The sequence below is a fragment of the Pteropus vampyrus genome, unplaced genomic scaffold (assembly GCF_000151845.1).
Source record: "Pteropus vampyrus isolate Shadow unplaced genomic scaffold, Pvam_2.0 Scaffold357, whole genome shotgun sequence".
Taxonomy (NCBI): domain Eukaryota; kingdom Metazoa; phylum Chordata; class Mammalia; order Chiroptera; family Pteropodidae; genus Pteropus; species Pteropus vampyrus.
In genome coordinates, this window is record NW_011889138.1 from 58,735 (window position 1) to 72,742 (window position 14,008).

General features: G+C 46.2%; 1 protein-coding gene and 1 pseudogene across 1 annotated transcript; both read right to left on the reverse strand.

Moving 5' to 3' along the window:
• Positions 1-49: 49 nt before the first annotated feature.
• LOC111731246 lies at positions 50-2,967 on the reverse strand (annotated as a pseudogene).
• A 111-nt stretch (positions 2,968-3,078) lies between these two features.
• LOC105304860 (zinc finger protein 773-like) lies at positions 3,079-12,599 on the reverse strand. The gene is made up of 5 exons (XM_011379156.2): positions 12,279-12,599; positions 10,751-10,837; positions 8,759-8,885; positions 8,158-8,256; positions 3,079-5,350 (listed from the first exon to the last, which is right to left on the reverse strand). The coding sequence occupies exons 1-5, from the start codon at positions 12,366-12,368 to the stop codon at positions 4,260-4,262; spliced, it is 1,494 nt and encodes a 497-aa protein (XP_011377458.2). The 5' UTR covers positions 12,369-12,599; the 3' UTR covers positions 3,079-4,259.
• Positions 12,600-14,008: the final 1,409 nt, after the last annotated feature.

Consider the following 14,008-nt stretch of genomic DNA (forward strand, 5'->3'; position numbering starts at 1 on the left):
TTGGCCTTTTTATCCTGGGACCTTGCTAAACTCAATCATTTAGATGTGGTAGCTTTTTAGTGGATAATTTAGAATTCTCAACATAATCGTGTCATTTGTTAATAGATAGTTTTGGTTCTCCCTTTACAATCTTTAGACCTTTTTTCCTTCCATCACTAACACAGACCTCTAGTACAATGTTCAGTAGGAGTGATGAGCAGGAACGTATTTGCATTATTCCTAGTACCAGGGGAAACATTCAGGCTTTCACCAGCAAATATTATGTTAGCTGTTGGTTTTTCATAGCTGCCCTTTATCAAGTTGAGGAAATTCTCATCTAATCTTAATTTGCTGAGAATTTTTTTGTAAACCTTCCTGTTTACTATTATTATTTTTTATTTTTTAAGATGGCTACAAAGACAGCATGAGAGCTCACACATAGACTAGCTTTTCTGGTGGAACAGATTGGGTGCAGATAGACATAGACAGCATGCCTTTTTTGGTCTTTTTCTTTTTCTTTTCTTTTTTAAAGAATAAAGCAAGAAGTTGATTGGAACGGGGGTGGGGCTTGCTAGAAGCTTCCACTTAAAAATAATTTTCCCCCAAATATCCCCCTGATAACAACAACAACAAATCCCAACAATGGTAAAACCCCAAACAATAAAGTGTCTATGTACCTAAAACCTCCTTTCAGGAAAGGACAAGGGGTAGGATTTTTGTGGTCATTCTCTTGAAGTACATTTTTATTTTTAGGTTTGTCCTTCATGTTTTATGGAATAAAAAGTTAGGCCTTTTTGTTGCATTAAACTAAAATCAGGAAAGGTGGGTGGAGGATGAGGAGGAACAGGAGATGCCCCTTGTCCAGCTCCTGAGTAAAGATGCCTCACTTGCATAATTTCTGTCATTTCCCTGCCCGCAATGCTGGTTCTCTTGTGTTTTGGAGTAGTAGAGGTGGGGATCACACACACTCATCGTCATGCTTGAAGAATAACTGTCATTCTGGATGGAGTGGAGGAAGTTATCTCTTAGCTTGCTACTATTTCCAGAGAGGGTGGGTGGAGGATTGCTAATACCACTTGTGTTGCTAGGAGAATTTTTAGGAAGTCTGTTTCTATGACCTGATCTTAATGATCTGTTCATGTGGTGTGTGGCTTGAAGTAACAGTGGATTAATCATTGTGTAAATGTCATCACCGGAATTTGTTGAATCTGCAGGACTAGGCATGATGGGCGTTCTTGCCTGGCCACCACCACCAGGTACTGAGTGAGGAGGAGATGTAATTGACATAGCACTGTTAGGATTTGGCCAGGGCCTGCCACCTCCCAGGTCCATCTTAATCCCGGGCATGGCAGGCCAAGGGATGTGTGGTGGTCTCATGCCACAGCCGTGTTCTGTGGGCCAGGATCCATGGGTCCCCTGCCTTGGGGAAGGTTCATTGTGTGCATTGATCTTCCCATGTTGAGGTGCCCCTTGTTGTCATGGGGGATCTATGGAAGTGGGCAGCAGTGGCAGTGTCCCAGAAACTCCTCCTGGTGGTTTCTCATTCAGATGGGGGCCTGCATATCATGGTGACATGAAAGATTGACTGTGGGGTCCCATCATGCTGCTGGTATTGTGAGGTAGAGGCTGTATGCTGCAGCCCAGAAGGATCCAAAAGAAACCTGGCAGGATGGGACCTCACTGATGGACAGTGCGTCATTGAAGGGAATGTCGCCCAGCACGGGCTGGGGAGGCTGCTGTGCTATAATCACAGAAGGCTTTTGCTTTACTTAAGTGTACACAAGTGTCTCGCCTTTCAAGAGCTGCACAGTCAAATTCCCCAAATATACACTACCATGTGTGGCAAAAACCTAGGTGGTCCTCCCAATGTTTTTTTTTCCTCCATAGAATCTATGATGAGGTCTGTGCAGATTTCTGTGTTCTTACTTAGACCGATAAAGCTAACTTTTCCCGAACCTGTCCTCATGCTCCCCGAAGCGCTGACTCTGTGCTCTTTCCAGCTAGCTGTCAAAGTGTTAGCCCTGCTGCCCCATCTCTCTGGAACACAACCTACTCGGCATCCTGCACTGCCCTCTTTGCCCCCTGCACTGCTGCACTAGTCTCAAGAATTTTTATTATACAGTGGTTTTGAATTCTGTGAAATGCTTTCACTATATCTGTGAAATGCTTTCATTACATCTGTGAAATGATTGTTTTTATTTTGGTCTGTTAATGTAGGTTATATTATAGATTCGATTGTTAAAACCTTGCATTCCCAGCAAACCACACTGTTATGATTTATTAGTGTTTATATATGTACGTCACCAGATTCAGTTTGCTAACATTTTGTTAGTTTTGTTGTAGCTACATTCATGTGGATATCGGTCTGTAAGTTGTTTTAACGTCATCGCTTTTGGTATCATGTTTGTGCTGGGTTCATTTAGTTGATCGGGAAGTGTTTGAGCCTTGTTTTGGAAGAGTTTGTATATAATTGGTAGTTTAATCTTTAAATATTCTGTAAAAGTTCTTACATGTTCCAAGGGTGATCCTCAGCTGCCAGCCACAAACAAAAACAAAAACAAAAAAAAAAACCAGGACTATCAGTCCTATGTCCACAGGGAGCTGAAATCATCCTACAACTCAAACAAGCAGGGAGCAGAATCTCCCTCAGACTCTCTGCCAACACCTTGATGTTAGCCCAGTGATATCCAGCCCATGTTGAACTTACAACCTACATAACTGTAATATAATTTGTGTTGTATAAGCCATAGGTTTGTGGTAATTTGTTAGGATAGCAATAGAAAGCTAATGTATCAACATTATTCTGTGAGAGTTTCCTTACTTTCTAATGAAAGAATATTTCCTAGACTCATGTTGTACCTTTCCTGCCCCAACCTGTAAGTAGCCTCTTTTCTAAGGAATTCTGGTTCTTTTTATTGAAAAAGTTAAGTGTATAAGCTAATAACTAGGCATTAAATTTACTTACAGCTACTGGAATGTCACTGGTTTGTAGGCTGTCTCTGAAGAGATGGGAGATATGTATAAATGTTGAGTTCATTATCTGCATTTAAATCTAAAGATTTCACAAGATTGGATATTTAAAGACTCATAAGACTCCAATAGCATACTCAGATAAGGCTTTTATTGACAGGCAAAGATACCAAACTTTGTAAGAGAAAAAGGATACAATGCCAAATACACAGTCAATAAAAGAACAAATAAGTAAATTGGGCTTTGTGAAAATTAAGAAATTCTGCTCTAAGCAAAGATACTCTTAAGAAATGAAAACTAAAACCATAGACTGTGAGAGAATATTGATAAAGCATATATCAAATGAGAAACTAATATCCAGAATATATGAGAAGTTGCAAAACAATTCTTTTAGTAGTAGGTCAAAGATATGAACAGATAATTCACTAAATAAGACATATGGATGGCAAATGAACACAGGGGAAATCCTCAATACCAAGTCATTAGGGAAATACGAATTGAAACAATGAAGTACTGCTAAACACCTATGAGAATGGCTAAAATGAATGGTCTTTGTCTTACCTACAAAGGTCAGGAGGAGGTGAAGAAATTCATAATACACTCAATCTAATACACTCAAGAGGAAATATGAAATGGCATAATCATTTAGAACACAATTTGGCAAGTTCTTAAAAAGTTATATATTTGGATCAACTTCGAGCATGACTGTGAGAAGCTTTGAGGGCCTGCTTCACATTAAGACTGGAGGAAATTATGAAAACACATTTTAAAGTCTCTAGAAATGGTCCTAAGATATACAGCAAATTAAGAAACATTTATTTAAGAAAAGTCTAATCAGTAAAAACAGCTAGAGCCAGTCACATTTGAACCAAGACCACTTCCTCTTTCCCTCCTCCAAACTCAGGGATATGAGAACTCTGCTCCAGAATGAGGCAGCCAAGAACACAGGGCACCCCCTCCCTAATGCTCCCAGGCTGAGGGCTGTCTCCTCAGGAGGCGCTTGATGCCAGCAATACTTATCCTGCCCCCAGTGTGCGAACTTGATGAATGATGTGCAACTGCTGGCTCTGTGATAAAGGCTACTCTCAAAGTTTCTGTGTCATGTTAGGTTGGCCAGGAGACAGCATGCCCTGTATTCCGAAAGCCCTTCTCTAGTCTCAACTTTCTGGTGCCCAACAAGGTTATATTAAGCCTTTGGCTGAAGCCTTTCTTCATATTCCCTGTATTCATAAGGCCTATCTGGGTTATGAATTTTCTGTTGCTGAATCAGAGCAGACCTTTGGTTAAAGGTCTTTCTACATTAGCTGCATTCAAGACTTCTCTCCTCTGTGAACTTTCTGGTGTTGAAGGAGGTTGAAACGCTGGCTAAATGATTTTCCACAATCACTGCACTCATATGGCATTTCCCCAGTGTGACTCCTCCGATGTTTAACAAGGCTGGAGCTGTGGCGAAAAAATTTCCCACATTCCCTGCACTCATAGGGTCTTGCTCCAGTGTGAACCCTCTGGTGTTTAACGAGGCTGGAATTCTCACTAAAGAATCTTCCGCATTCATTGCACTTAAAAGGCTTTTCTCCAGTGTGAACTTTTCGGTGTTGCATGAGGCTAGAGCTTTGGCTGAAAAATTTCCCACATTCCCTGCACTCATAAGGCCTTTCTCCGGTGTGAACTCGCCAATGATTAATAAGGCTTGACTTGTGGCTGTAGAATTTCCCACATTCACTGCACTCATAAGGCCTTTCTCCAGTGTGAACTCTCTGATGTTTCATGAGGCTCGAGTTGAAGCTAAAGAATTTCCCACATTCGCTGCACTCATAAGGCCTTACTCCAGTGTGGATTCTATGGTGCTGAACAAGTGTAGAATTATGCCTGAAGGCTTTCCCACATTCACTGCACGTGAAAGGCTTCTCTCCAGTGTGAACTCTCCGGTGTTGAATGAGGTCCGCGTTGCGGCTAAAGGATTTTCCACAGTCACTACACCCATAAGGCCTTTCACCAGTGTGAACTATTTGGTGTATAAAAAGGTTGGATTTATGGCTAAATAATTTCCCACATTCGCTGCATCCATAAGGCTTTTCTCCAGTGTGTAGTCTCTGGTGCTGAATGAGTAAATATTTCTGACCAAAGGCTTTCCCACATTCACTGCACTTGTAATGCCTTTTTCTGGGGTGAAAGCCCTCCCCACTTTCTGTGTTCCTGTGTAACTCTTCACTGTTGTGAGTCACCTGACAGTCAAGGCCAGAGCTGGTCAGGAAGTCCTTCTCATGTTGCCCCGCCTCTTTTCTTACAGGTTTCTCTCCACAGCGCAGCTTCTGGTGTTGATGAAAGTTTGCTCTGAGCACTCCTGCATCAACACTCTGTTCAGAAGGTGCCTCCTCAATCTCCGCTCCACACCAGCTTCCTGAGGGTACAGAAATGCTGATGAAGTGCATGTAGACTTCAGTGGGAGTGGGCAGCCCCCTTACAAATGTGTGTCTGACACACCCAGTCAGGAGACCCTGGGACCACTACAGATCAAGGAGCCACAGAGGTCAGCATGAGGAAGGGCCTGCTATGCAGTGTTGGACCTGATAGGCTCCCAGCTCAGTGGGGGCCTCATGAGCAGCAAGGACACAGGATGACATATAGTTCATGAAGGAGAGGCAGTCTCCCCTGCAAATGGCTTTCAGCAGGGCCCCAGCTGCTCGTTACACAGGAATGAATACAAAAGGGTATGTTCACCCAGAAAAACTGAATGCAACTGAATAGCTAGTGTTTAAGGACTGCGAGGCTACCCACCCCCCTTCAAATGCACCAATGAAAGCCCCACGCATCTTTTCTAGTGTACCTCCAATAAAGGCACTTACCCGCAGGTTCTCTCAACTTCTCCCCTGCTTGATTGAGTTCATTCCCCTGGCATTCCCTCCCAGGTGACCCATCTTCAGCATGCAGTGACTCTGTCTCTCTGGGACTGGTGAGTATAATAAACTTTGTTTATTCCCACACCTCTCCTGTGTCTCCTCTTTGACCACATCTAACTGACCATCTCATAAAAGAATAAAAAGTGGTTGGCATCACGAACAGGATGGTCTAGTCACAGGCGAGGAAGGACTTAGGAGATGCCTCTTAACTGCTTGACTTACTAACTGGCTGTCTCAGTTGGGCTCTTCCATCACCCAGTGTTACATCGATGTCCTGCGCCAGTTTGAACTGCTTTGTGTTACCTCTCTCAGGCACAGCCACAACTTTCTGCTCTAAATTGTGAATCTTATCTTTCTAGAATACCCTGTGGCTGTACCCTGAGATCACAAAGAATTAGAAACCAAATTTATTATTTTACAAGACTAGAAATCCAAGCTATTCTTAAAGATTTCATTCAAAGACATTGGGAAAGGGAGCTGATTGGTAACTGAGAGCAGTTAATACGGGACTTGCAGCTCCTGCTCAGACAACCCCAGTGATGAGGCAGCTGCCGGCATTACTAAACAGCTCAAGATACATAATTTATATAAAGGTCCTTTGACACTCCGCATTCAATTCTTACGTGGTATTTCAGGGCTGAAGGTACCCAGGAGGACAGAGGCTGGGACTTTTGATAAAATTATAAAAGCTTCAGATGAGGAACCTGAAACCTCTATCCCATCTTGGAATTCAGAAGCCCTGCCATCATTGAGGTGGATTCTCATGGCCTGGAGATGCTGATGGAAAAGTATCACAGAGGCCCGCATGCTTCTCCACAGAAACTGCAGCGGTTCACGGACCCACCAGTTCTTTGAACATTCAGACAAGGAAAACCCTAAACACTTTTCTAATTCAGAAGAGGTCTCCTTTGTCACAGAGTCCAGCAGTTGTCTTTGCAGGCGCCTCTGATACAGGGCAGCGTTTCCTTATCCACATATTCACACCAAATGGGAGGCCACAAATGGAACTGATACGATGTGCCATGAGAGCTGCATCCACCTGACTCAGAGTCCAGCTCATCACACCCATTCAGCCTGCTCCTTTCCTGATTTGCTGATGACCCCTACTGTCTCATGAACAAATTACTAGGCAAAATACCCCCAAATTACAACCAAAGGAGATATTATTAAAAGAGCCTTACCTATTACCCACAGATCTAGTAGCTCAGGGAGCTGCTCCAAGCCCACCCAAAAATACCTCCAGCTTAGAACCTGGCAACCACCAAAGACTCGCCAGTGGGGATTCAGTCCCCAGGCCTTGTCACACCACCCAGGGACAATCACCCATAAACAACTGGTGGCTCATTAGAACTCAAAAAATACACATTTCATAGCTTTACTGGAAATAAGAGCCCAAATTACCATCATTCCAGGTGACCCATTCAAACTAAAGGGATATTACAACAGTCTTTATTAAACAGCTGCCCATCATGGTGACCTCTGATGCTCTGAGTTTTCCTGTTGTAGACAGAGATGCCACTGCCTGCCTCCTACAACGCTGGAATGAGCCAGAGTCCCAGCTCTGCTAGGCAGAACCATAAAGTGAGAACCCGCAGAGCGGCCCCTCTAGTGAAAGTGGTGAGCACACCACAACTGTTCCTGAAAATTTGTTGTGCTCAACAGGTCCAGAGAGACAGTCACTGTGTGCCAAGGTACTGCAGGCCTGCTGCTTGTCCAAGATCTACTAAAAGAGAGGCAGTTATCCCCACTGTTTCTCCTTTCGGTAGTACTACTTGGCCAGGCTTAAGCCTTCTAGCAGCAGTGGCACTTAACTGTTGATTATCGAAATCTCAACGCTTTGTTTCCCCCATCAATGCTCTGATACCTAACGTAATCGAATTAAATGAGGAGCTCCAAAGGACACCTGGTAACTATTTTGATGTGACTCCCCTCCGCCCCCAACACTTGGCATGCAGTGACTGTCTCTCTGGACCTGTTGAGCACAACAAATTTTGTTTTTTCCTAAGCTTCACCTGTGTGTCCTCTTGTGGCCACACCTGACGGACCATCTCATAAAAGAACACAAAACACGGCCACTGTTGGAGAGCACTGTAGAGGAAGCAGTGGAAAGAGCCAGGTGTGATACAGAGGAGGCGGGGATAGCTCTGGGTCAGAAATCAGAGTAGACTTCAGGCAACTGGGAAAGAAAAGATGGAAATCCATGGCTTCTTGCCTTGATAGAAAACATCAGTGTCCACTGGAAAGACTCTAGTACTATCTGAACCCCTCCATGAGTTCTCATGCCTGTCTAGCTCCTCCCTCCAAGTACCTCTTGGCACGGCTACAGTTATGACTTCTCTGGCAGGCAAAAAGGGCTCTCCCCACCGCTGTAATTGGGTAATGTCCTGGGTCCCAGAAGATGCAAGTCCTAAGGGAGAAACAAGACAGATGGGTCAAAGTGACCCACCCCATGACAGACCACAGGAAAGAAAACTAAACATTACACAAAGAATGTTGGAGGAGGGTCTCACAGGAACAACCCAGTCAAGAGTGGCCATGTTGGTGCCTCAATTCCTGCCACAGGCAGATCCTGTATGTCAGCCAGAGGAAGAAGGCAAAACCTGGGGCACAGAACAGCCCTGGATCTTCACAGTGTCACCAGGCCAGGGAGAGGCCACCAGTGTGATACATTAGGCTGACTGCAAGACTCCTAATCCCCAAGCCCTTTCCCACAAGGCTCTGGGGCAGCAAGCATCAAGGCAGCTCAAGGAGAGAAGGCATAATGCACACAGCCCAGGCATGAGCTAAGTGCCCACACAACACCCACTCCAGAACACGGAGAAGGAAATAGTGCCCATGATCCAGCTTGGGAGAAAAGCGGAAGAGCAGAGTACAGGCCAGGATACTGGAGTGGGTTGGGAGGACCTTACCCAGAGAGGCCATCAGTGCGAAGTTCTCCAGCATCACACTGCGGTACAGAAGTCTCTGGGCCTCATCAAGGAGGCCCCACTCCTCCCAGGAGAAGTAGACAGCCACGTCCTCAAAAGTCACACAGCCCTGCCAAGATGGAGACAGTTGAGTTTATGTACAACCGTCTTTCCCAGGACTAGGCATCTCTCCAATCATCCTCCCTCCTTCCTTGCTCTCCTCCTCAGAGGAGATAGCAGGCCCTGGTGCCACTGATGCCCAGCCTCTCCTCACAGTCCCATTAAACACTGTTCAGCCCTTGACAACAAGCAGATGGGTAGACAGATGTCATCTAAGCTCTGGGCCTGGCCTGCAGGTCCTCACCCTTTACCTGCCAGACAATTCACCCGGAGTTCTCCAGATTGTGCTTCCCAAACCCAACCAAACTTGGGTCACTGTTCTCCCCTCAGCCTCCAATACAAGGGCCTGGGGCCACCAGTTTACACTCCCTCCCAACATGCACATCATTCTTCTTACCACACCTCTCTTTATATCCTCAACCCCTCACAGCCACCACCATCCCCTATACCACATCATGCATCTCTCCCTGGCCTCACCATGTGCCAGTGTGCACATGGCATCCAGAGGGTACTAGGGAAATGTGATCAGAATCCCATCCTGTACAGGCCTCCAATGGCCCTGACTGCCCGGGGCAACCTCCAAGCCTGCTTCGAAGGCCTCCCTACCTGATCCTGATCTTTGTTTCATCCTCAGCCACCTGGAACCACATGCAGATTTCAGACCCCTCAGCCCTCTTCCACATTTCTGTCGCAAAAGTGTCCCTTCACCAGCCTCAGCTTCCTCTGATGCTGATTGGAAGGCCAGACTCACTTGTCTTTCACATCATGCCTACTGATTCTCTCAGAGGGTCCTATTTAATCTGGAGCTAATCCCAGGTCCCAGCAAGGGTCAGAGCCTGGGGAGCCACCAGCTTTACTGTCATCTTGCTGCCTTGTTTCCATCTCATGTCCACTCCCCATGAAACCCCGGCCACCAGCCAGACCCTCCTCACTCCTATACCCTGTCACCATGCCATTATTCTCCCTCATGTGTCTTTGTGAAGCCCACCACCCCTATCAAGGTGTCCAGCAAGAGATTCGTTCCCCTCCTTTGTTACCTAATGGCATTGCCACCAGAACTGAACGTGCCCCCTGCCAAATCTGACCCATAGCTCCATCCTGGTCCACACACCATCATTGTTGTGGGTGTCGCCAATCTGAACTCTTCACTTGAACTCCAGGTGCCCACTTGACAAATCCACTTACATGTCTCTAGAACATCTCAGTTCAAGATGGTCCCAAATGACTCCTAACATCTCCACTGAAAATTACTCTTACCATCAACTTTGACAACTACAAGGCCACACACCTCAGAGTCTCCCCTGACTCTTCCACTTCTCTCCCACCCTCCACATCAGAGAGTCTGCTCAGACCTACTTAAAAACCAGCCAGACTCCAACATGTCTCCAACCTCCACAGCCACCGATCTGGTCCAGTCACCACCAACACTCGCCTGGACTATTTCAGTATCCTCCTCCCTAGTCTCCCTGCAACCCAAGAGTCTGCTCTCTACTCTGCAGCAGAAAAAGCTTGTTAAGTCAGGGTCAGATCACCTCCTTCCTCTGCTCCAAATCTTCTCTGGCTCCCACCACCTTAAGAATAGAGGCTCAGCTCCTCAGGCTGCTATTCGAGGTCTAATTCCTGATTCCTGCTGTTTCCACCAAACATAAAGAAGACCTAAGGTTGCCTGAGCATTCTCATCTCAACCTCACCTCCAGCATTTCTTGATCACTGTGAATGTAGTATCTTCTAAGCGTCATGCCACTGGTTGCCAGAAATGGGAACCAACGCATATAATCCCTAGTCTGGACTCAAGCCCCTGATCTTGGGTGAGCACCTTCCAGGGATCTCAGATGGAAGGGTAGGGAGAATAGCATGCAAAGAGTCCCAGAATACCTGGGAGCTCAAGCAGGTGGGAGTGGAGGAGGGGACACCTTCTTTTGTCTTTGCACGATCTGGAAGCAATTCTGCAGCCACAGGAACCTATGGAAAAGCAAGACCATAAAAAGCAGGCAACAATGTTGGGTCCCAAAGGTTCATCCAAGCCCCCTCTTACCAGCTGGGTTTCAGTCCTCGGTAATGCCTCTTACCAGCTGTGTGACTTTGGACAAGTACTTGACTTCCCTGTGCCTCAGTGTTATCATCTGTAAAATGCAGATGATAATGGGGCTGACCCAATAGGCCTATTGTTTGTATCAAACTCATCCCTATGTGCCAAGTACTAAGTATTGATTCTTCCGGCCCTCATAATGAACACTTCTGTCAACATTTTCAGTGCAAATGAACTGGTAGGTATTGAAAATGGAGGGGTTTTTATATGTCTTTTAACTAAGAAAATGTGATAGTTAAAATGTTTGATTTTAATCAAATGCTTAGCAGTACATTAAGACTTCAACCAATTACTAACTGCTTATGTGATTTTAACTTGTTAAATCCATGTTACTTTAATCACCTATATGTATACACATGTATATACACATATATGTGTATATATACACATGTACACATATGTACTTTTATTAACTAGTGTTTAAATAAATACTTCTTAAAATCACAAGTTAATAAAGTGAGGGGTTGGGCCTGAGGAAACTGAGTCGATACTAGTCCTGTTGGCAGCTTGGCTGCCCAGTACACACTCTCCTGAAGGCAATCCTGCTGCCTTCCATTGGAACAGTTGCTCATCCCTCCTGCCTTGAAGGCTGGGGAACTTATGCCCCAAAGGGGCTGCTCTACTAGCCCAGCTGACTTTTCCTTTTCTCCACAAGGAGTGGACATGAGAGCCTGCTGAGCCTGTAGTGGCACATCTATACCACTGAATATCTCAGTCTCCATCCCCATCCTGGTTCTCACACACTACGACCCTCCATTCCTACACACACCAGCCAGAACCACTGCCCACAACAGGAAACCACCCCTGTGGAAGCAGCCCCACCTTCCAGGCCCATCTGAAATAAGAACTTTAAGATTCTCCCTCCTAAATGAGTCACAGGCCTTGCACTGGTCCAGGCCACTACCCACCATCCCTTGGATATCTCCAGCCCTCCCCAGAGCCTAGACGTGAGTGAGCAAGCTACCAGTGTGACACTGCCACACTGGAACATCTCAGGGTTACCTGTCCAAAATCCAACTCCTAATCTTTCTGAAGCCTGCTCCCTGCGCTGACTTCCCCATCTCCATCCTTCCAGATACTCAGGAAACAGACAAAAATGCAAACAGAAAAGGGATAGTCTTTCATTACCTGTCTGCTCGGTTTTTTTAAATGCCTCCCAGATCTTACTATTCCTCCTGGCTCTACTGCCTCCAGTCCCCACCAGAACTCTCTATTAGTCTATTGCATTGACTTCCTTGAGCAGGGGACGCTCGCTCGGGGCTTTAGGGTCCGGGTAGGTTGAAAGCGGTGAGGGCCGAGGGGACGCGCACTCACCTGAACCGGGCCCCCCAGCGCGGCCGCCGCCATCAGACCTTGTGGACAGAGCGGGGCCAGGAGCCAAGGGCCAGGTCGGGCCCCGGGCATCCCCGTCCCCGACCCGGAAATGGGTCGCCCGGGCGCCAATGCCGAGCCTCGGAACCACCTCTGTGCAACGGAGACAACACCTGCCTGCTCTCGCGTCGTCCCTTCTTGTCAGCTCAAAAACAGTTTTCAGGAGCTTCTGATGATACGGAGGGACCCCAGAGACCCCAAAATCACTGCCTCTGAGGCTACATCAAAAGTGCCCAGAGTGTTTCTCACACACGGAAAGGGCCGTTTTCATTGGCCGAGCGCTGACGCCTCAGGGCGCCGCGCCTTCTGGGCAATGTAGTTCCCAAAGCGCCAAACGTAGGGAAAGTGGAAAGAGCTGCAGAAGTGGTGGTGGAGGAGAAATAAGGGTCCAAAACTCCGTCAGACACTCATCTAGAGACTATCCTTATTGTCGATGGACCTGGATATCAGTTCCCCTGAGCAGCTGAGGCTCTAGTCTTTCCTTTTCTTTTAGTACCTAAAAACCATCTTGAGAGCCACAGTAAAGTGGTTTCCTTGGACAGAACCAGTCAACCATTACCAAATTCCCCCTGCCAAGGGGACGCCCAGTGTCAAACACACGGTGATGAAGCAATACCTGAAGTGAGATAAAACTAAACAGCTGCTACTCCTGGGTGAAGTCTACAGCTCCATTCCTGAAAGCCCTCAATGTTTTGTTTACTCCAAAAAAGAGAGAGGCCTCTCTTTGCCTACAGGAGAGCACTAGAGAAGGGAACATGGGCTACGTATCCGCATTGGCATCATGTAGGTTGTGCGGGACTTCAAGGAGCTGCTTGGCCTCTCTTGGATTTTGTCCCGGTATATACAATGAGGCTGACCACAGACAGGGCAAGGTCATGCATAAACGATGCTAACTGATGATGGGGAGCATGTTACCAACCCTGAGGCTAAAATTGAAGAGCAGGTAACAGAGAAGACTCAGGCCCTTGTCTCTCTGGCCACCAATGTGCTCTAATCCACCGAATCTACCAAACAGAACCTGATTTGTTTTGAAATCACCTTCTGTCTGATGTGTGGAGAATGAGTTGAGGCAGAGCAAGACCTGATGTTGGAGGCAGGACAGAGGCTTTAGTATAGTCCGAAATGTGTTGTGGGTAGACTGCCCCGAAGGAATGGAGTTGGAGATGTTGGAAGCAGAAGTGACAGGACCTGTGGGTGGTTGGAATGATGAAGCAAGGCTCAGGTAATGACAGTCCCCCAACCCCACCCTCTGTGTGGGCTGGCAGGGCTTTTCCTGTTCTGATTTCTTAGTAGGTGCCCAGGAAACACGTTTAGAGAATAAATAAAGCTGAAGGCTGGTGTTTCTGGGACAAGACTCATCCTTGTCCTTATATCAGTTACCTGGAAACATAAGAGATTTATCAATTAATAAATTAGCCTCCTCTCAATGTATGTTCTGTGGTTGTGCATGGAAAGTCCATCATCTTAACTCCATAAGGAGATATAGTCATGCTTTACACAGCAAATGAACAGTTATTTTAATCAAAAGATGTACGTCTCTTAATCCTCATTCTTTCTCTCATTGCAGACCTTTCGTCTGGGTTCAGCCTTCTTTAGACTTGAATATTATGTTTAGAATTTTATTTCCTGTGGAATTCTTTTCCACTGCATTCCTTATTTTTGGCCTCAAATAG